Below are 24,427 nucleotides of genomic sequence, written 5' to 3' on the forward strand. Positions count from 1 at the left end.
ATTTTTAAAAATCAGGATCCTGTGTGTCAATTATAACCCAATAAAAAATAAATCAGGATCCAAAACTCTATATACAATATGATCCCAAGTATGCCCCACCTTAGAAATGTCTATTATTTACATGCATACACAGAAAAAAAAATCCTTGAAGGAACTCTTCCAACAACCTAGTTTTATCTGAGGGATAACATTTCAGGATATTTTAATTTTCTTATGTTATAATTCACTTTGGGTTTCCAAATTATACGCAGTAAACATTATACTCCTTTTCTGAGAGTGAATGTAAAATTGGGGGGCACCTGGGTGGCTCAGTCAGTTAAGCATCCAACTCTTGATTTCAGGTCAGATCACAATTTCATGGTTCGTGGGACCGAGCCCAGTGTTGGGTTCTGCACTAACAGCACAGAGCCTGCTTGGGATTCTGTCTCTCCTTCTTTCTCTGCCTCTCCCTTGCTCACATTCTCTCTCTCAAAATAAATAAATAAACTTTAAAATTTAATAATGTGTCTACACAGGAAACCATCAAAAGAGGAGAAAGCAGACAACAACCTCTTTGACCTTACCGCAGCAATTTCTTACTCGACACATCTCCAAAGGCAAGGGAATTAAAAGAAAAAAATGAACTATTGGGGCCTCATCAAGATAAAAAAGCTTCTGCACTGCAAAGGAAATAGTCAACAAAACTAAAAGGCAACCAACGGAATGGGAAAAGATATTTGCAAATAACATATTGGATAAAGGGCTAGTATCCAAAGTCTATAAAGAACTTACCAAACTCAACACCCAAAAAACAAATACTCCAGTGAAGAAATGGGCAGAAGACATGAACAGACACCTTTCCAAAGAAGACATCCAGATGGCTAACAGACACATGAAAAGATGCTCAACGTCACTCATCATCAGGGAAATACAAATCAAAGCATGAGATACTGAGATACCAGCTCACACCGGTCAGAGTGGCTAAAATGAACAAATCAGGAAACTACAGATGCTGGCAAGGATGTGGAGAAATGGGAACCCTCTTGCAATGTTGATGGGAATGCAAACTGATGCAGCTGCTCTGGAAAACAGTGTGGAGGTTCCTCAAAAAATTAAAAATAGAACTACCCTATGACCCAGCAATTGCACTACTAGGAATTTACCCAAGGGATACAGGAGTGCTGATGCATGGGGGCACATGTACCCCAATGTTTATAGCAGTGCTTTCAACAATAGCCAAATGATGGAAAGATACTAAATGTCCATCACCTGATGAATGGATAAAGAAGATGTGGTTTATATATACAATGGAATACTGACTGGCAATGAGAAAGAATGAAATCATGCCATTTGCAGCAATGTGGATGGAACTAGAAGGTATTATGCTGAGTGAAATAAGTCAGTCAGTAAAGGACAGACATCAAATATTTTCATTCATATGTGGATCTTGAGAAACTTAACAGAAGACCATGGGGGAAGGAGGGGGAAAAATAGTTACAGAGAGGGAGGGAGGCAAACCATAAAAGACTCTTAAATACAGAGAACAAACTAAGGGTGGATGAGGAGGTGGGGGAGAGGGAAAATGGGTAATGGGTATTGAGGAGGGCACTTGTTGGGATGAGTACTGGGTATTGTATTGAAGCCAATCAGACAATAAATTATATTTAAAAAATAATGTGTCTATTTAACGGTACCAGAACAATGAATCACTTCTATACATTATTCATGGAATCAGAAAATACACACTATATATAACCATTCACTGATTTCCTTTTTCTCCCTAGCTTTAGTGAGATATAATTGACAAATAATATTGTGTAAGTTTAAAGTATACAAAGTGATGATTTGATATACTATATGTTATGAAATGATTACCATGGTAAGGTTCCTTAATAAATCTATCACTTGCACAAAGTTACGTGTGTGTGTGTGTGTGTGTGTGTGTGTGTGTGTTGAGAACATTCAAGACCTACTCTCTTAGCAAATTTCAAGTATACAATGCAGTATTGTTAACTATAGTCACCATGCTGTGTACATTAGATCCAAGAAACATTATTTTTATAAATAAAAAACTTCTTTAAAAAATGTTCTGTTAACATGGCACTTTATACCAAAAAGGAGAAAAATGAGTAAACTGTGGATTTATTTAACTTTCAGTATACATTTTAAACATTCTCCATTAAAAAAAATCTGAATCTTCATGAATTCAGCAAAGTTGCAGGATATAAAATCAATGCACAGAAAGAGAAAGAAAAAGAAATCAAGGAATTGATCCTATTTACAGTTGCACCAAAATCCATAAAATACCCAGGAATAAATCTAACCAAAGAGGTGAAAAATCTATACACTGAAAACTATAGAAAGCTTATGAAAGAAATTGAGGAAGACACAAAAAAAATGGAAAAAGATTCCATGCTCCTGGATAGGAAGAACAAATATTGTTAAAATGCATGAAAAGATGCTCAACATCTCTCCTCATCAGGGAAATACAAATAAAAACCACATTCAGATATCACCTCATGCCAGTCAGAGTGGCCAAAATGAACAAATCAGGAGACTATAGATGCTGGAGAGGATGTGAGAAACAGGAACCCTCTTGCACTGTTGATGGGAGTGCAAACTGGCGCAGCCACTCTGGAAAACAGTGTGGCGGTTCCTCAAAAAATTAAAAATAGACCTACCCTATGACCCAGAAGTAGCACTGCTAGGAATTTACCCAAGGGATACAGGAGTACTGATGCATAGGGGCACTTGTACCCCAATGTTTATAGCAGCACTCTCAACAATAGCCAAATTATGGAAAGAGCCTATATGTCCATCAACTGATGAATGGATAAAGAAATTGTGGTTTATATACACAATGGAGTACCACGTGGCAATGAGAAAGAATGAAATATGGCCTTTTGTAGCAATGTGGACGGAACTGGAGAGTGTTCTGCTAAGTGAAATAAGCCATACAGAGAAAGACAGATACCGTATGTTTTCACTCTTACGTGGATCCTGAGAAACTTAACAGGAACCCATGGGGGAGCAGAAGAAAAAAAAAAAGAGAGAGAGAGGTTAGCGTGGGAGAGAGCCAAAGCATAAGAGACTCTTAAGAACTGAGAACAAAGTGAGGGCTGATGGGGGGTGGGAGGGAGGGGAGGGTGGGTGATGAGTACTGAAGAGGGCATCTTTTGGGATGAGCACTGGGTGTTGTATGGAAGTCAATTTGACAATAAATTTCATATATTTTTTTAAAAAATGCTGATACTACCCAAAGCAATCTACATATTCAATGCAATCCCTATGAAAGTAACACCAAAAATAATATAAAAACAGGGAGGGGGACAAAACAGAAGAGACTCATAAATATGGAGAACAAACTGAGGGTTGCTGGAAGAGTTGTGGGAGGGGGGATGGGCTAAATGGGTAAGGGGCATTAAGGAATCTACTCCTGAAATCATTGTTTCACTATATACTAACTAATTTGGATGTAAATTTTAAAAAATAAAAAATAAAATTAAAAAAAAATCTTTGAATCTTTAAAGCACAAAAAGCAATTTAGCAACTTAGCTACATCTTTCTTCTGAAAAAAAATTACCTATTAATATCACTCTCCTATATCTAATATTTTTTGCAGTCGAAAAGATTCATAAAACAGAAAGGATTTAAATGACAAAGAAAAACCTTTTTAGTCATCTATCCTTATAGGTAATATTCTCCTATACTTAATAATCGTCCAACTATTTCTCAAGGAATTTGTCATTCACCAAATATTGTCCATAGAAATTAAAAATCTTACCTTGGACTCAGGGCACCCAGGTGGGTCAGTCAGTTAAGCATCCAACTCTGGATTTTGGCTCAGGTCATAATCTCACAGTAGTGAGATCGAGCCCCGTCTCTGGCTCCAAGATGGGCTCTGCACTAGGCATGGAGCCTGCTTAGGATTCTCTCCCTCTCTGTCTGCCCCACCCCCTCTCATGTGCATGCACACCCATTCTCTCTCTCTCTCTCAAAAAAGAAGAAACAAAAGAAACAAAAAACTTGGCTTCATAAAACCTTGGATAAGTATTGCCCATCAAAATGAAAAACTATGTACCCACAAACTAGGCAGAGAATCTATCTGGTTCTCAAAATGGACCATAAAATGAACAGAATACCATCGGTACTAATCAAAATTCCAACTAATTTGCTGTTTAAATTGCCCTTATTTACATGAAAACGTTTAATTGTGAAAAATTTTTAATACTATTCTTATAACATTTTAGTTTACAAAATACTGTTCACATAGATTAGCCTAATTAATTTGCTCTCCCTATTTTTGGCAGGCACCTGGTTGGCTCACTCAGTTAAGTGTCCGACTCTTGACATCAACTCAAGTCATGATCTCATGGTTCGTGGGTTTGAGCCCCGCAATGGGCTCTGCTCTGACAGTGCAGAGCCTGCTTGGGATTCTCTCTTTCTCCCTTTCTCCCTGTCACCAACAGTATTCACTGCTCTGGGTCAGGGGAGACTACAACCTTGTTAGACCTAGGGGCCAAAAAGTGGTAGCATAAATCAAGACACTGAGGATGTGGACTCACATCAAAATATAAAGAAATCTTCTCACAGTCAAGAGCCATAGTATAAGCAAGGTCTGAAATGGCAGTGCTGAGCCCCCCGTGGTATTGGGCAGACACCAAGAAGGAAGCCTGTGATGGAAGCCAGTAGCACAGGAGAAAGATGGAGCTCTGGAGACAGACTGACCTGATCCCCAACATCCTACTCCACCACGACCCAGCTCTCATGCCCTCAGCACAGGGCCAAGCAGATAAGAAATTGGAGGTTATGTGAACTGGTTCTAATGCTTCCCTTAGGTAAATAGGAGACCACAGCTTTGCTTTGATGACATAAGTTCATCAATCTGGGAAGGAAATAATAACTTGCTTTATGGGTTTTACAAATGTGGCCAGATGAGACTGACATCCTCTCAAACTGCAAATGAAACAAGACAGAGAAGAATGAGACTAAAGACAAAATCTTTTCCCTCCTGGTTAGATGTTTCTAGCACCTAGCTAAGGGCCAAACTCAAGAAATGCTAAATTACTAAATTAGGTTCTATTTAACCAAGTTTTCCACTTAGTAAACTTTTTCCCTGTGTGAATTAGTAAACCACTCTAGGTCTCAGTATTCTTATCTGCAAAATAAAGAGGACACTGTCATCTCAAGATGGTTATGAAGATTAAATGAGATAATGTATGTAGAATGCTTGGCTCTTTAATCCAAAATTAGCACTCAATAATGGTAGCTGTTACAACTGTATAAAACATTGTGTATAAATAACTAACAAGTTAATATCCTAAATGAAATTATCTAATTGTATTTTGGTTTACTTTCTTAGCAGAAAGGTTTAACTTATGCCAGGAGAAAGACAATTGCTTTAAATTAAGTGCTCATACACTAAGATGATAAATAGACATACAGATAGATAGGTGAAGGTGGGGAGGGAGAAAGATAGACATCAGATATGAGAAAACTATCTAAAAGAAAAGTTTAAAACTAAATCCACTGTGTAAGGAATAAAATGGGGTTTACATCTCAGTATCCTCAAATAGTAAGATAAACATCTGTAAAAAATCTCATGACTACAAAATTACGCTTTCGTTTGATTTTTTCAAAAATACCATATTCAAAGATGTTCAGAATTAAACTGATAAAATAAGTATAATTATGATTTGAGTTCTTAGTATTTTATTATTAATGATTAAGAAGTAATTAACAGACAAATATCCAGGAAAAACACACACACACAAAATAACTCTTCCACTGTTTTGAAAGGAGTTTTACTGATTTGTAGATTCATTATTAAAACGCATTGCTGAGTGGTAATGGCCAAGCAGCTTGTTATAGACCCTGTCCCACTCTCCAGCCCCCCAACACGCACACACTGAGAACAATTAGAAAAGCTGGACACAACAAGGAAAAAAAAATATCCATTTGAAAGCATCAGTGAGATAACAAGACCTAAGCCAGGACCTAACATGTAAAGACACGGTAGAAAAGGGAAGTAAACTAGTGAGTCTGACCATCTTTGAAGTTGTTCCTCTCAAGGAATTTGCCAGTTTCTAAGTGGTACAAAGCAAGAGGCTAGGAGGACAACCAGAAATCAGCAGATAAGAGGCTGGAAACCAGCACTGAGTTTCTGGTAGTCTCATGGGGATGGAGGAGACCAAGAAGGGAAGAGTTCTGTAAACATCCAGGATTCCAGATAAGATCCTGGAAAGGCTACACTTCAGAAATTAATGCAAACTTAAAATGGATATATTCTCACAAAACCTGAAACCTAGCTTTCACCAGCTCAATCATAGAATGGATTAATGTAACATAAATCCCACATTTATGCCTGCAAGAAAACAAAAGTAAATCCTCTCCAAAGGAAAATAATATCATGCAGAGCCTTCAATTATTTCTTTGATTTTTCATACACAATGCCCAAAATTCAAACAAAATTACAAGGCATGCAGACAACTATTAGCTTATTGCTGATTCCTTGTCCATACTTACCCACAGAGGCCTTGTAACTTTCCAACCTGAAATTCTCATTTTAGGATGAATCAACTTGGACTCAAGAACAAACAAGACAAGGGCCCAAACCTTGCTCATCAAATGGAAAGGTACGTTCAAGAGTGTAGCTAGTCTGGCCTCAGGAGCAAGTATCCCTCTGAGGAGAAGTTGATCTGTTCTGCTACCTAAAGCAAAGCCATTGACTCAAGGGGGCCTTCAATACACAAAAGATTCCCTAAATGTCTGGGCCTGGTTCATTGATGGTTTGGCTAAGCTGAAACCCAGTGGTATTCACTGGGTGTTGTGGCTATTCAGCCTCAGTGCCAGCTATGCAGAAGCAAAAGAAGATGTAGTTACTCTGGTCAGAGGGTAGGACTCATGCTTTTGGGCTGTTGCCATTGGTTAGTTGTTTGGTCTACCACTTGGAAAACTGCAGACAGGAAAATTAAAGAGACCCTTCTTTGGAAACATGAACCTAGGAACAAACCAAGTCTGCTGACTGAACTGTCTGGAGCACTCATGTAGATGCCCATAGGAAGGGCTGTGAACCTACTGGAATCAAGTAGGCTGATTCATCAAGGCTGATGGAGCCTGACTCTGTTTCTAAGGCAGAGGCTACCACTGCAGGGCAGATGTGTGACTCCTGCCACAAGCTGACCTGTTTGTCTCACAATGGAAGAGGCCAGGTCACAGGGGTGTTACCTCCTCTCACTCCTGGCAGATTGGCTACATTAGACCTCTGAACCCCTCTCAGGGTACTAAGTGCTGCCTCACCATTGTTCATAATTTTCAGGTTACTGATTAGCTGCTTCCAGCCACACCATTGTGGCCCTTGAAATGAATCTGCGTAGTCAACAATGGATTGATTGTCCACCTCTCTCTTCCTTATTCCCTCTCATTCATACGCTTTAGTAAGGCAGTTTGATCTCTGAAAGTAGGTATTCCAAGAAAGAGAAGAGACCATTCTTTCTTGGCAACTTCCTGGGGAATGATGAGAATAAAAGTAGAAAGAGTTATAGGGCATTATATATTTATGTTTTGAAAACTGAGGATTCCATCTTGAGCACTGTGGATATGATATATTTTTTTTCACTACAGCACCTCCAGGCCAGCCTGGTTGATACATACTCCAAGAGGCAGCAGAGCTGAAAGGGGCATCAGGGACTCAAGCTTAACTCTGGTTAAGTTTGATAAAAGTGCCCTCCCTTAACCCTCTTGGACCTGACCCTTACACATGAAAGGTATAGGTGTAGTAGGGGAGGAATTATTTCGGACCTCAAAAAGTATATGGAAGACAGAACATTATGATTTTTTGTCTTTTAGAATTACCTCTTCAGCCTTCCTCCAAAGGGAAAACACCCTGGCATGGCAATTTGAAACTGCTGCAAGCACATTCGATTTTACTTACTACTGCATCATTTGTGATCCACTTGATTGCACTGACCACAGAGCACCAGGGGAGGGCCCCGGCTCCTGCCCCTTCCACACAAAGCACTTCCAGATATTGTCCCTACCCCCATTCATATCATGGGCAGACAAATGCCATAAATAAAAGGTAATTTATACTACATTAAATTTTTAAACTTCTCTTCATCAAAAGACCCCTTTAAGAGAGTAGAAAGGCAAGCCAGGGTAAAAAAACATTTGCACTATATATAATTAACAAAGGAATCATGTCCTCAAATATATTAGAATGAATAATATGAAATTATGATATTCAAGAATTTTAATGTACCAAAATGGCAATTCATATAGTTTAAATTAATATTTAAAACTCCTACAGATCAGTAAAATAACTCATAAAAATGGGCAAGAGATTGAACAAGCACTTCAAAGGAGAGAAAAATCAAATGGTCAATAAATAATAGAAAAGGTGTTCAACCTCATTATCAGAGAAATGAAAATGAAAACCAAAAGGAGATACTACTACAGACCCATTAGAATGCTTAAATCTAAAAGATCGATAATACCAGGGGTTAGAAAGGATGTAGAGCAACTGGAATTCTTCTACAGTGCTGGTGGGAACATCAACCAATATAAAACTATTTCAGAAAATTGGCTAAAATTACTGAAGCCAAATGTATGTGTGTCCTATGAACCAACAATTTCATTCCCAAGTATATACCCAACAGAAATGCATATGTGTATGTGCACCAGAAGACCTGTACAGTAATTTCTGTATCCTTAGTATTTAAAATAGCTTCAAAGTGGGAACAATCCAAATGTCCATCAACACGAGATAAAGAAAGTTATACAGACAGTCCCCAACTTGGAATGGTTTGACTTATGATTTGTTTGACTTTTTGATGGTACAAAAGGAATACACATTCAGTAGAAACCACACTTTGAATTCCGAATTTTGATCTTTTCCTGGGCTACTGGTATGCAGTGTGGTCCTCTCGCATGATGCTTGCTGGTGGCAATGAGCCACAATTCCCAGTCAGCCACGCACGTGATCATGAGTGATAACAACTGATGCACTAATAACCATTCTGCATTCATGCACCCATCCTGTTTATTGCTTGCAGTACAGTATTTAATAATTTACATGAGATATTCAACACTTTACATAGAATAAGCTTTGTGATAGATGATTTGCCCAACTGTAAGTTAATATAAGTGCTCTTAGCACATTTAAGGTACGTTAGGCTAAGCTACATTTGGTAGGTTAGGTATATTAAAAGCATTCTTGACTTATGATATGTTTAACTTACAGTGGTTTATTAGGACATAACCCTACTGTAAGTCAAGGAAGATCTTGTACGTTCATCCAGTAGAATACTACAAGAAATGAAAACAAATGGACCACAACATCCAACAACACAGATCAAGCTCACAAAGATGACATTGAGGGAAAGAGGCCTGGCACAAAGGAGTACTTACTGCATGAGTCCATGATGAAGTTCAAAAACAGGCAAAAGCAATCCCTAATGTTATTAGTAAGGATGGTGGCTTTCTATGTCTAGGAGTAGTGAAGAGGAACAGACATGAGGTTAGTTTCTGGAGGGCTGATCATGTTAATAGTTTGATCTGGGTGCTGCTTACACACATAGTTTGATCTGGGTGCTGCTTACACACAGTCACGTTGCACAAATGCATCAACTGGCATCCTTATAATTCGTGCATTTTTCTCTACATTTGCTATACTTTTTAAAAAGTTTATATTTAATTTATTATTAAAGGAAAAATATTCAAATAATTTTTGAATATTAAAATATTAAAAAGTAAGGGAAAATTATGAACATGATCCCTAAACAATACAGGAGGTCAATCAAGACCAGAGGACAGAAATTATATTATTGGAAAGATCATATTGATACGGTGAGGGTATAAAACTGCTAGTGAAGGAAGAGAATGTGGCTCATAACGAATTAGTATTAGTTTGATGAAGATAGCATTAACTAGCTTGATGAGTACACTAGACATGTCAATAATGATGTCTATCACGCCCACCAAATTTTCCATAAAACTAACTCACCCACGACCCCTCTAGTTTAACAGCCAACCCATGGACTGGTCAGAGATCAGTCTAGTCCCCAAATACGAGCTGAGCCAATCAGCCCCAATCACGAGCTGAGCTTCGTGAGAAGCAGCATTAAGGATGCCACAGGAGGAAGCACTCATTCTTGCTCTAAACAAGATTCTTCGAGCTACACAGCTCTTAAGAGTTTGGAAAATGGACTTCAATAAAGCAAAGAAGAACCCTCAGTAAGAGAATCCCCTATAATTTAATATCCCCTAGAGTGAAGTCAAATCATGAAAATATTTTTACACTATGATCACAGCTAAACAACTGATTTCAAATTTCTTTTCTTTTGGATTTAACATACTGGAATTTATTTAAAAGCTAATTCCACCACCTTTACGTCTTCACAACTACTGTCTTAAGTTTTTTCCTTTATAATGATATCAAAGAAGCAAAAAGATGAGGACCATTATAACAACACACATTAAAACAGAAACACGTTACATCCTCTTTCCAAGATCATTCTTTTGAGAGCCACATTTAGCATAATATTCAGTGCCAAACAAGGTTTGTGCAAAAAAGAAAAAAAAATCCTTATTTATAAGTTAAATAATACAATGTGTAGAGCTTGCTTAAAAATAGTCTAGGGGGAGAAAAAGAAGCATGTGTGGAGGGAAACAAAGATCACAAGAAAGCAGAAAGCTGGAGATTACTGAAGATAGATATATTAGCATTCCCTGAACTATTCTATTTTGTGTTAAATTTAAAACATTTCTAAAGAGGAAGGAAAGAAAAAACTTCCTAAATGACCAAAGTAATGAAAACAAAAAGTGGGATGCCTGGGTGGCTCAGTTGATTAAGCATCCGACTCTTGATTTCAGCTCAGGTCATGATCTCACAGTTTCATGGGATTGAGCCCCAAATCAGGCTCTGCATGCTGACCGCACGGAACCTGCTTGAGATTCTCTGTCTCCCTCTCTCTCTGCTCCTCCCTCACTCATGCTCTCTCTGTCTCTCTCCAAATAAATAAATAAACTTAAAAAAAATAAAAAATAAAATAAAGTAGAAAATCAACAAGGAATTACATTAGAAAGAATTTAATGGAAACACCAGCTGACAAATGTGTAGACTATTCACATGCCATGTTAAGAGCCTGGTGTGGATGACTGCCTGACAACAACCTGATGACGTAGGTACTGTCATGATGCTCGTCTTCAGGCAGGGACCAGGCTTAGAAAGAGACATTGCTCAAGATCACATATAGGTGAGTAGCTAAGTTGAGACAGAAACCGTGGCAATTTCCCTCTTGAACCGAGCCATACACAATACTACCATCAGACTTGGAAACTGATAAACCTAAAGTTAAAAGAAAGCAAATTCCTACCAGATGTGAACAGCCTCCTATACCTACACATCATTGACATGGTCTCGGCATGGCTTCCGTGAGGAATTCGGATGCTACTTTCATGATGAGCCGTAGACCAGGTTACCACCTCCACATTCCTACATTGCTATTCCCAGGAAACCTCTTAGCTTTCCAATCTTCCCTCTATTGGACAGCACTAACCCCTCTGTTTACATTAGTCACACAAATGGCACGGGCTCATAAATACAGCTCAGGAAATGAATCAGGCATTGTCTAAATTAAATCAGACCAATGACAAAATAAAACATTTCAGGAATCTGAAAAGAATGCAAAGTACCAGCAACCAGAGTCCCTCGGACTCCTGCTGTTTGTATCATCATGGGTCTCATGCAATGTCACATTGGGGAGTATGGGAAGAGCTAATAAAAGAAACTGTGGCCTACATTTAAGAAAAATACAGCACTAAAGGATCGATAAATTTTATTTTGAAGCATAGCTGTTTTAATGTCATTTTATCTGTCTGTGTCTTCTCAGATCTTCCGAGAATTCTAACTTTCATTAACTGACTCTACTCTGATGCTGTAAAGTAGACTTTTATAGGACTCCCCAACTTTCTCATGTCTTTCTTTATAGTTCAAAAAGAAAACAAACACGATTGAAATAAGCACTGATCAACTCAAACTTGTGTGTGTGTGTATGTGTGTGTGTGCCTTTCTGCCTTTTCCTTAAAAGTATATCTGGGGCGTTTGGCATTATTGTGAGGAGTTTTAGGAAAAATGATTTGTGTCTTTATTTTTCCTTGAATCATAAGTTTTTCACCTTCAAATGTCCCCTCTCAGCAGGTAAAGACAGTTTTGCTACTATTCTTCCTTTCTGATCTTCTCTTAATAAACTTCTGCTTGTGGCTCCTTTTCTGTCCACCTCTTCATTCTTTGAAGCTGTGAGACAATGAACTCCAGATACCGAGGTAAAAAGTCCTGCAACGTTTCTTTGGGGGCTCACCTAAGATATCAATGTCTTCTAACTAAGCCGTCGCATATGCAAGAAAAATAAGACGTCCAAGAAAATTTTGCTAGCCCAGATGTTCCAAACACCTCCCCATTATATCGGACCTCTGGATTGACCTTAGAACCTGCTCTGACTGCCCCCTTCAGCAGGAAGCAGTTAAGATCAGTCCTTGTCCCAATTCCTAATGGCAGTTAGAGTCACATGTTCGGAGGGGTGGGGGGGGGGGAGAATATGATAGGAAAAGACAGGATTCAGTAGGCAGAAAGGAAAAGGTTAGGACCTGAGGTCTCTGGATGGGGAAAGCACGTACTTTGGAAGAATGCCGGGAGCATCTGAGCATAGCAAACCCCCTCGGGCTTAAGGTTCCTCTTAAGAATGTAACAGACACCACCTACTCCCCCTCAGGTTCCCTTCAGGAATTTGACAAAAGTCTTACCATGTATGACCCACAAGGAACATTTGGCCATAGACCACCCCTATTAAACCCCTAGGGTCAACCAAAACCCTAACAAACAAAGTCCCTGGTCTGTAGTCGGCGAGCATTCACTTTCGAATGCCCCCTCTCTGTAAAGAGAGCTTTCATACCATTCTTCCTTTATGATCTTATACTCTTAATAAACTTTTGCCTGCTGCTCAAAAAAAATTTAATTTTTTCAAGTGCCAGTAAAAAGGAAAAGTGAGATTATGTGCTTTCTGCACCTCTGGTCCACCTACTGATACCAATGTTTTCTCAAAGAAAAAAAGAAAAAAGAAAGAAAATTCTGCTACTGTTTTTTTCTAAACAGACACACCATCATGTTTGGCAGAAAAGCTAAAATATACGCTTTGGGCAAAAAAGCTAAAATATACGCTTTGGTGGACCCAAAATCATGTATTTATAACTTCACAATCGGTTCGTATTTGAAAATTATACCAACTGAAGTATAACAAATAATTTTGGAATAATGGTAAATTTTAGAATAATGACAAATATTATAAAATAAACAAATGTTTGCGACAGTACTATATTGATACCTAACAAGTATCATTTTCTAGTTTCACCTAAAATATTAACTAATATTTTACTATACACAGTCTTAAATTAAGGTAAGCTTATTTCAAAGAGGAATTCATATAGTGATTAATGAAACAGAATATATAGTCCTGAAAAATAAAACTCCTTAACTTGTAGACAGATTGAATTTACAATTCACATCCTAAAATGTTAATGATATAAATAAAAATCTGTAAACTCCAAAATATGTAACTGCATAACAAATGTTTCATATTTAATGATAGAAGATAACAAACCCAATAAACACACACACATAAGTACATATATCCCTTTCTTATAATATAAATGAACAGGCATGAAAACACAAAGCTAGTTTAAAAGTGTAAAAATTGGGACTTAAGATCTAGTAAGTAAAGCCAAATTGTTTGTCAACCTGTCTTCTTTCATTACAAAATAATCTTAAGGACTAGGTTTTCCTATTCTACAAAATTAAAATTACATTGACCAAAGCATGCATATTTATTGAAAAATATGGACAAAATCACCTTAAACATATCTGCATTAAACACACAGCAATATCAATTGTTTTAACCAACTATTAACATTTGCTTGCTAAAACCAGAATCGTGGTTATTACACAGGCTCTACAATTTATCATCACCCAGTGAAAGGAAAATATCTCTATTTTTTAATTCCCAAAGAAATCAAATTATGTTACAATAATATAAATAGTAAGGTTTAGTGTAACCAAAATTAAAATAACTACATGTTGCTAATCCATAGAATTTTTCTTCATTTAAGTTTAAATGAAAGAATGATTACAAAGTTTAAGCAACAAATCATTTCTCCTCCTTAAACTACGTTTTAAAACTTTTTATAACATTTAGTAAATATTTTTATCCCATTTCCCTTCATTTATGTTCAAGAAGCAAAGGTCGAAAAGAAAATATTGAGCTGGTTATTATGCATCAATTAAACAACATGAACTAGACCTAAAATCCACCATCCACACTCCCCACCCTCCACAAGTATTTCAGGGCTTGCGTACAGCTCTGCCTAATTCCATAAAACGATTAAAATCCTCTGCTTGTGGTCAAGTTAGGAAGGCTAAAATGACTGGTTAGTAATGAGGTGACAGGGGAAATCACATAACCTTTAATCCCTTTAAAATTAAATCAACATGTTTAATTCAGCACAAATATGACAAGTATCTACTACTTTAAACCTCCAGAACTACGGAGATCTTTTAGACCAAAAACAACTGACATCAGGGTGAATGGAACACTTAACATTACCAGGAAAATAAGAATAAATACCGCTTTGCTCCTATATGTCTTGCCTGCTAATAAGCAAGACACATACAGTTACTTAGATGGACCAGACTAACCGGATATGCACTTTCACTTAAGTGCAAATATTTTTACAGATCCCCTATTGAAGGAAATGAATGCCATGCAAAATTGTTTGTTTAAAATTTAAAATTATTTGTTTAAACATAAATCTCATTTTTCTTTGAAAATGCAATGGTCTGCAATTATATTTCTCAAGAATCACAACTGCCCTTTAGTTTTTAAAGGGAAATAAGAATAAACAAAACAGTGATTCACATACTACAATCCCAACCCCCATCCCACTCAGATTTTAAATTTCTTGAAGCTCAATCTATTTAAAAAGCTTCCTTACTAAGGCACTCCTCGAGATGATTCAATCTTCATACCTGGAGCTGGACTTGGATCATCTCTATATCCCAAAAATGCTGTAAGTCTCAGTGTTAGCATAGGTAAAAACGAATAAAACATTACCAATCTCCAAGAGCTGAAGTGAGGTTCAAATGAGATGTGATAATGGAGACTTACACAGAGCCTGGCACATAGAAGGTACTTACTAAACTCAAATTCCCATTCCCCTTGAACGCCTTTACCTAGAACGAAAAGTTTTTCATTTTACATAAATGGAGATTTTTTTTTAAAGAAATAAGTACCACCAACACACATTTGCAAGAAAAGGAACACTATTTGCAATTTTTTTTTTTTGGCTGAATTCATCTTAATTATATCACCATAACTAAAAGTACCTAAGAAGTAGCCACTATGGAGGGGCGCCTGGGTGGCTTAGTCGGTTGGGTGTCATGACTCAGGTCATGATCTCGCGGTCACGATCTCGTGGTTCTTGGTTTGAGCCCTGCAAAGGGCTCTGTGGTGACAGCTCAGAGCCTGGAACCTGCTTTGGGTTCTGTGTCTCCCTCTCTCTCTTTACCCCTCCCCTGCTCATCCTATGTCTCTATCTCTCTCCCTCTATCTCTCAAAAATAAATAAACATAAAACAAAACAAAAGTAGCCACTAAGGGAACTTGATATGAGAGTTTTGCAATCAATCTCCTAAGAACCTACCAAAGTGAAATCTTTGGGACACTCCTGAAAAAAATGGAGCAAGGCAAATATTCCTTCAACATAGGCACATTTGTAAAGTGAAAAACACCTTTGTTTTTTCTTCTTAACTGGAAGCAATTTAAAAAAAACACTTTAACAGTGGTTTAAAATAAAAACCTTAATTTTTTCTTTCATCAACCAACTTCCTTTGAATTATTTAGAAGCAAACCAGTGAGTGTTTTCTTCTTATGACTTACCTTAAAACACAATTAAACAGAATTTAAGAATCATTTGAAGGATAAGTACCATTTAAACTGACAAGAATGATTATAGGCATTTTATAGCAAAAACTGCATTAACTATAGTAACTGTCAATGACATTACATCGCCCTCCAATGTAAATAAGAATGTCTCTGTTCTTTTTTTTTTCTTTTTTTTTCAACATTTATTTATTTTTGAGACAGAGAGAGACAGAGCATGAATGGGGGAGGGTCAAAGAGAGGGAGACACAGAATCTGAAACAGGCTCCAGGCTCCGAGCTGTAAGCACAGAGCCCGACGCGGGGCTCGAACTCACGGACTATGAGATCATGACCTGAGCCGAAGTCGGCCGCTTAACCGACTGAGCCACCCAGGTGTCCCTAGAATGTCTCTGTTCTAGCGATGATGTTGGTTTGCACATCTGCTAACCTATTAGAATGTCCACTTTGATCACGTGCTTGTCCTTAGCTTCTCAGATTTAGTATTTATTACTGAGAATGGTAATCTTTAAAATCTTATGAAATAGTCTGTCACATCCTCTACACAGCAAAAGCTCACGCTGCTGTTACAACATTAGAAACAGGAGATACCATTATTGAAAGGCAACTTGAAATCTTCTTAGCCCAACTCTTAATTTCTAAATATTAAGAAACAAATTTCATTCACAGAAAGAAAAAAAAAACACAGAGGAACCGTTAAGAAATTTGCATACGGAGGTCACAGCAACATGGTGGAGGAAAACCACTCTGCCTCCCAAAATTTCATTTTAAGCCCTGATCTTCAACTATGTGTATGGGTTTGACAGAGACATTTATTCGGAAAGCTCCCGAAGGATATTTGGAGATGCAAACCTTAAGACAGTCCCTGTTCAGTGCCTCAACTTCGCCAGTTTCAAGTCTAGGTGCTTGAGAAGATGGGAGCACACAGCAACATAAATTAACTGAAAGGGAACCCAGTGCATAAACTATAAGCTTAAGGTAGAAGGTTTCTTTTTGTTTCCTATCTTTGCAATTTCTTCTTAATTCTTCAAACACACCCAGACAGGCAGTACTACAGAAAAGCATCAACCTGCTAAACTGACCTAAGTCAGGCAGGCATGGCTAACAGAAGACACAATTTGACAGATTTCCCAATCCAACTCCTGTGTACCTCAGGTGTCTTCACATGGACCAAAGGTTCTCATTTCTATCCTCTTAAAGATGTACAGAATGAGTGAGAAATACTCATAACTTGTATGACAACAGAATTTTTTTTTTTACTAGGATGACTTGCTTAGGATTTCCATTAGAAAGTGGCATAAAAGTCAAACTATTTTGGAGATCACCTTTATTTATTAAAGTGTGGTATAAAGAAAACTGTCCAGAAGAGGACAGTACAGATATTTTCCAAGTAGAAAAATATTGGTTTTCATATAACGTTAACTGGTCAGCCAGCCAGACAAGTTCCAACAAGTAACATCTTACCACCCCCAACTCAAAAAAAGAAAAAAGTATTGGCTAGCTCCTGATATTAGTATAAATACAAAGAGAAAACCTAATTTGGAATTAAGTCCTAATTTGGAATAAGTCAATGATATATTCAGGGTATTTTCTTTCACACATAATAACATTTAAGAATCTAGGGTAGCTCAGTCGGTTAGGCGTCCATCACTGGCTCAGGTCATGATCTCGAAGTTCCTGGGTGCAAGCCCCCTGTGGGGCTCTGTGCTGACAGTTTAAGGCCTAGAGCCTGCTTTAGATTCTATGTCTCACTCTCTCTCTCTTCCCCTCCCCCACTCATGCTCTGTGTGTGCCTCTCTCTCTCTCTCTCTCAAAAATAAATAAACATTAAAAAAAAAGAAAAAGAACCTATTAGTTATGGCTCCGGTGGGGCCTTGGAACACATACCTTTTTTTAAAAAAAATCTCACCAACAGAAAAAAAAATAGATACTGAAACAAATCTGTTTCCTCAAAACCCTTTTCCTTCTCTTGATTTAAATTAAAAAATGTAGAACTTGAAACTTCAACTTATATTTCCAGTATCTACATCTACAAAATAGGAAATCAGTTTTTCAAAAAACCCTCACCATGTCCCCAAAAACCAAAGAGGATATTTTTTAAATTTCAGATTTATATGCGCTATAACAAGTTTAATCAAATAAGTCTGTTAATGATTTATAGTGAAACCGAAGTGGGGGGAAAAAAAAACCTCCTGGTTAATCTAGTTTGAACTCCTCTTAATTTTACACATTGTTTTATAAGCCTCAGGGGTTATGCAGGCATCTTACTCATCATCCCATCGCTAGCGCCTCCCACAGCCACTCTCTTGCGGGAGAAGCTGTTTGGTCTAACTTGCTGGGAAAATTCAGCTGCGAAACATTTTTATGCAACAGCGAAAACAATCGGCCTCTTTTTTTCAAGGTGGAGATCTAGAAGCGAAGTGAGAACGTTTGAGACCATAAAATTAGTCTGCTCTAACTTTAATAACCAAATGGTGATTGAAAAAAAAATACAAATTTCGTATTTGCAGGAATGGGGGGGGGGGGGGGGGAGGGCAGGAGGTACTAAACCTAGAGGGGCTTTTGTCCTCCCCGAGTGCGAACACAGCAAAACTAATAAAATTATGACCCGGAATAAAAAGGTCACATTTATTTTCAAAGCATTCATTTAAAAGTACAGAGAAGCATTCTTTAAAAATGCCCACATGTTTAAACGTAGCAGGAATGTGGCTAGCAAATACTAATCCTGAGGGAAATGGATTCACATTTACCTTCATAATTAGACCCAGCAGGTCAAATGTTAGCAAGGTAAACGGACATAAACCACAAAAACAGATTGAAAACGGCCAACAGAAAGTTCCTGTCCTTTCCTGGGAGCCCCCGTTTCTTCCTTACACAACCAGCCATCAAACATGTGCAGGCAAAAAAAAAAAAAAACCAGACCTACACGCACCAGCCGGGTAAGGGAGAAACCAAACTTTCCCAAATAAGTTAGTTCCGTCTTGCCAATCTAGATCCAACAGGTGTCAACCCACGTCACCACAGAAAATCCTTCCGAACAAGGTCTAGCGAAGCAACGGATGGTTCGCAATGAAAAGAGCCGACCTCTTTCAGAGTCGCGAAAGAAACAAAGCGGGGCCTCAGTACCGATTACAAGGAGGTGGGGGAGAAAAGGGGATGGAGATGGGGAGGCGCGTGCTGATGTCCTGCCCCCGACACCGCAGGGGAACCTAGGAACTCGGAGCACGGTTCCAGCGTTCTGTCGAGCCCTAGACCTCGAGGGTTGGAACAGGGAGTTCCACGGCGGGAGGGAGGGAGACAGAGGAAGAAGGGCGGATGGTACCTGCTTGTCCAGCGCGTCCCGGGCGCCGGCCGGCCCGACCCCGGCCCTGGGCGGCGCGGGCGTCCGCTCGCAGCTGCAGCCCTCCAGGAGATACATGCCCGCCGGGCGGCCGCTCTGCTCGCCCTCGAAGTAGAAGAGCACATTCTGGTAGAGAGCGAACCACTTCTCGTGCCAGCGGCTCGCCTCGGCTGCCTTCTTGCTCAGGAAGCCGCGCTTGGTGCCCTCCTTTCGGGCCAGGAAGGCCAGGTACAGGGCGTGCCCCTCGTTGTAGCGCACGCTCTTCTGCATGTTGAGGGCGCGGGGGGCTCACCGCTGCTTCGAAGCCATCTCTCGGCCAACTCGCCCCAGGGCGCGCCCGCTCCGGTCCGGGCTGGCGAAGGGCGCCCCCTTGCCTGACGCCGAGCGCAGGGCACCCCGCCGCCCTTCGAGGCGTGGCGCCTCGCGGGTCCGAGGGGCTCCCGGCTGCGGCCAGGGCACGTTCTCGACCGCGACCGCCGCCCTCCTGGCCGAGCGAAGCCCGGGGAGCCCCCGACGCCCGCGCGGAAAAGTGGCCCCGAGAGGGCGCCCGGACCCGTCTCCGCTTCGCCCGAAGTTGCGGGAGCCGGAGCCCCGCGGCGGTCTGGGGCGGCGCGACGCGCGGCAGCCCGAGGAGGACTGTCCTCGGGCAACTGGCTCCGGGAAACAGAAGGTAAAACGTCACGTGGGAGATCAGCTGTAATCGGCTTGGAGACCGATTTAAAGGGCAAAGTCGGCGCGGCGGCGGTGACGGCGGCGCAGCCCGCTCGCCCAGGCGCGCGCAGTGCCTCCCTCGCCGGGCTGGCCGGCTGCTGCCTCTGTTTCCGCGCCGCGATGGGGCGGAAAGCCGGGAGGTGCAGGCGCGCGGCGGCAGCACTCACCCGCTCACACGCGCGCCCGCACGCCCAGACGAGTATATACACTCACATGCACACAACACACTGACACAACGTGCAGGTCGAAACACAACGCTCGCATTTTCACAATTACACCCTCACAGGACGTTCACAGTCATACAAACAAGAATACACATACACACAAATACACAGTCGTAAACTCAGTCACACTCCTACACACACAATACTTCCACAGAAAATTATGCAATCATATAAAAACAAATACAACCACAATGAGCACTTCACACAAAAATACAAACTTGCTTGCATGCAATTACACACTTACCCGGGCAACTACATACGTGCACACACTTATACACTCACCCAAACACACGCATTTACCACACAAACCAACCATATACTTATATACACACTCGCCCAAACTCACACACAAAATGGACATATACACATCTATACACTCAACATACACACACTCATAGCATTACACATAAATACACGTGCGCAACTTATTTATACTCATACATTCACAGTAATACACACACATATCATCATACACAAATACACACAGGGAGCAAACTCAAAACACATTCACTCAAAAAAACATACGCAAACATACTCATACACAAACACTCAGAAGCATACAAATATACATTCGTGCAAATTCACACTTTCACAAACCATTCACACAAACTCACAACTCACCTGCACATCCATACACTCACACTCAGCCATCCATGCATTTCCATAGCCGTAGGTGGAGTCACAGGGTGGCTTTACATAATGGACAACCTTGACGTTTCCTCTTGTACTTGCATTGTTGTATTTAAAACCGGAGGAGAAGGTTAATGAGGGCGACCCCCTGTTCCTAGATGCTGTTGGTCCCTTCTCAATGCCTGTGATTTCTCAGGATTAAGATGAAAGAAACTAAATTTTAAGCAGTTTTCAACCAGAAAAAAATACCCAAACAAGGGAGACTTGCTGAGCCCTGCCAGAATGTCTCCAGAAGTCATGCTGTCTTAGATTCACTAGATACCCTAGCTGGGACTGGAATGCATTTGATTAACAAATCTCACAAGTACGACCAGACAACCGAGACCCCTATTATAAAATGTAAGTGGAAAAGAAATAACGTGCCCAGCAGCTGCAGAAGAAAGCTAGTGAAAGCCCCAGGGAGTGCCAGTATTTGATTCTACTATACATACTTTTTATCCCCATTAGTCACTTATCATAAAAATAGTTTGCCATGAAGTGTTTATTGTTAAAAATTTTTTTTAATAAAATAAAATCCTTTTCCAGACCATGAATCTGCAACAATACACCTGCCTTGTGCCACAAGTTGTGTGTTCATAAATTGATGGCCCAGGGGTTCTGCCTGTTCCATAAGTGCTGTTTTTGCAGAATATTTTAACTCTGCCTCACTGAGCAGCTGAGTGTTTTTTCCATTTTACCTAAAAACAAAAACAAAACACTTTCACTATTAAAAATTATACAATAGAGAAATTGCCATTTGAATTTACAGTGTGAGAGCAGTGGTCATTTCTCTTTGCACATTTTTAAATGTCTTAGCGACAGTGCTGTGCTAATTTGGGTTTCACCCAGCTGGGAGCTTGCATTGTTCTTTAGAGCAGATATAGTACAGAAACAATAAATAAACATGGACATTTATTCTAGATGAGGAGGAGATGGCAAATGCCTCAGGAGGCCTTTTATTTCCTTCTCTGTGGTCCAGTCCCAGGTCTGAGAATCAAGAGTTGATACCTGTGTAGCTGATGGGCCCCATTGTTGAGTGGAAACCATTAGTGTGTGAACTCAGTACAAAAACAATTTGCAATGAGTATTCAAACCTTCTAGCCACTTGTGGTTTTTCTCCAGATGTGAAACACTCTTTCCCTAATAAACAATGTCTCTGGTGTGGAGGCTAATTTCAGTACTAACTGATCTTTTCTTTCTACTCAAATGTCCTTTGGATTTGAACCACACGAAGTATGCACCTCAGCCTCTTGTCTGTCATCACTTCCTACCCTGTAAGATGTTGTAGCTGTCATGGCCCCCCTGACAGTGACAGAAGGGAGCTCTGGCTTCCTCTGAAATTTGGCTCCGTGATCTTTGTTGGTTTTAATTATGGAAATTCACTGTGAGAAAAATTGATTGATTGATCACCTGTTTCTGTCCTCAAACTTAGGTGATGTAGAAGATACAGAGAAAAGACAGTGCTCTAGTCCTGGTGTGCTCAGTCTATTAGGAATAGGAATTAATGTTTAGATGTTTCTCACTTGCCTATCTGCTTCTTCAAGACAGGGCTATAATCCCAGAAGCACCCAGTAGGAGAGCTTATATGCACCTGGCACACAAGTCATTATTACAAAAAGTTATTACAGTAACTATTTCCTAAATTAATATACTATTTGGCCACTGAATTGTTAGAGGGCACACACATTTGCAAATATTAGATCATTTTGCAAGACTGAATGGAAACAACCAGAAATCCCAGGACAATCTAGAGAAGAAGTATCCTGTGGGGTCTGATGGGCATTGGTGGGCCTTTAGCCTCCTTCATTCATAAGGAAACTGCTTCCCTGGAATGATGCCATCTTGAAACACCAAGGGTCAGGAGGTTATGTAAATGAGGATGCTTTTTCCCCAGCTGATCAAACAGGTTGGCTAAAGGGACTATGTTCCAAGTGGGTGGGAGCAAAGCTCTTCTGTGAATTCATTGTTTTTCCCTCTTGCATTTTATGGACTCTTTCCCCGAAAAGGTCAGTTTAAGTTGATTTTCGAGGGCAACAAAGCATTTCTCACTGATAACAGTGAAAGGGTCTTTTTTTTTTTTTTTTTTTGCCTTTTCTAGGCAAGGTATAAGAAAAAAATTAGCAATTAACTGCCATATCTGGAATAAGTTCCCTTCCTCTATTATTTGTAGAGGGAGAAGTTATCCAGATAATTTGGCAAAAAAAGGGAAAGAGGGAAGACAATTTTTATCTGATGTCCAAAAACTATTCAGTTTGGGAGGCAGGGAGCTGATTTCCACAAATGTAGAATGTATTCTATAGCTTTTCAAAGTCCCTAAATCATACATGTGATGACACTCCAGGAGAGGGCCCTGGGAGCAAACTACCATTCAGAGATTAGGAAGAGGAGGAGGACAGCAGGAAAAAAAAAAAGTGAACAAACAGCAGGCAGGGAGGGAGGGCCTGCAGAGTGTGGTGTCCCAGAAGCCAAGTGAAGAAAGTATTTGAGGAAAGAGCGAGTGAGCTTGTCAAGTTCCCACAACTGGTGGTATAAGCCCTTGAGTCCACATCTTGCAATTGTTACTGCCTGTCCAAATGGTCACACAATGAAGCTAAATGACTGCTTAGGCAACGAATCCCTTTATCCTGCTGAACTGCACAAAAGCCCCTGAGCAAATTTCTTTGTAGCTCTGTAACATCATTCTAGACATGCTATAGTTGCAGATGGTGTAGGCGCAAGCTGTATACCTTGGGGGCAGAAGTAGAAAAGGAGTAGGGGAGGCTGTGGGAGTGATGTGAAGACCATACCAATTTTCTGCCTCCTAGGAGTTAGAGACTTGGATTCTGTTTAGGCGCAGAAACTGTTCCTTCAAGAGAACTCCTGGAATAGGTGCCCTTAGTTCAGAAATATAAAGCAAATACCTTTTCACTCTGGGAGAAAACTGAAAGGATCTGAACGCAAGTATTTTGCCTCAGAAGCTCAGTATTTTTTTGTAATACACATTATTGTGTGCATAACTACTCTGACATCTCTTTTTCTTCTGGCAGGAACTGGCTAGATGTATAGATGAAAGCACTAGTCCTTCTTCCTAGCATGGAGAAGACTTCCTAACATGGAGAAGACTTCCTAGCATGGAAAAGACCCTTAGGTTTTGGCCTAAGGGATGATGAGCAAGGAGCTGAAGGGCACCTCCTTGTAGGTCTGGTCATGATCATCTCTGCTCTTTCTCCTTATAGTTGGTAAGAGTAAAGACCACATGTTGAAGTCAGCAGAGCTACAAGACAGGAGCAGCCAAGGTCCTGGAGTCATTGGCTGGCTGAGTGCCAGGGGGAGTATAACCCAAGTGATGATATAACATAAGCAAAACATAAACTTTTGTGGTGTTAAATCCCTGAGATACTGGATTTCTTATTACATTTTCTAGTGTTAATTTCCTGACTGTTACACTTCTCCATGGATTTAAACTGCACACTATACTACAAACTGTTCTTTGTACTTTTTAAAACCAGGCTTATTGTGATTATGATTGACTTACAAT

The 24,427-nt window shown here is 39.8% G+C and overlaps 1 protein-coding gene across 2 annotated transcripts in view; it reads right to left on the reverse strand.

Moving 5' to 3' along the window:
- The window catches only part of RASGRF2 (Ras protein specific guanine nucleotide releasing factor 2), a 240,831-nt gene extending 221,255 nt beyond the window's left edge, over nucleotides 1–19,576 (reverse strand). For both annotated transcript variants that reach the window (XM_019462875.2, XM_019462873.2), the window contains exon 1: nucleotides 19,289–19,576. In XM_019462875.2, the coding sequence (XP_019318420.1) occupies nucleotides 19,289–19,576 (288 nt within the window). The remainder of the gene's footprint in view (nucleotides 1–19,288) is intronic.
- Between the last annotated feature and the right edge of the window lie 4,851 nt (nucleotides 19,577–24,427).

This window comes from Panthera pardus, unplaced genomic scaffold (assembly GCF_024362965.1).
Source record: "Panthera pardus isolate Hobbes unplaced genomic scaffold, ASM2436296v1 HiC_scaffold_2, whole genome shotgun sequence".
In the NCBI taxonomy this organism is placed as follows: Eukaryota; Metazoa; Chordata; class Mammalia; order Carnivora; family Felidae; genus Panthera; species Panthera pardus.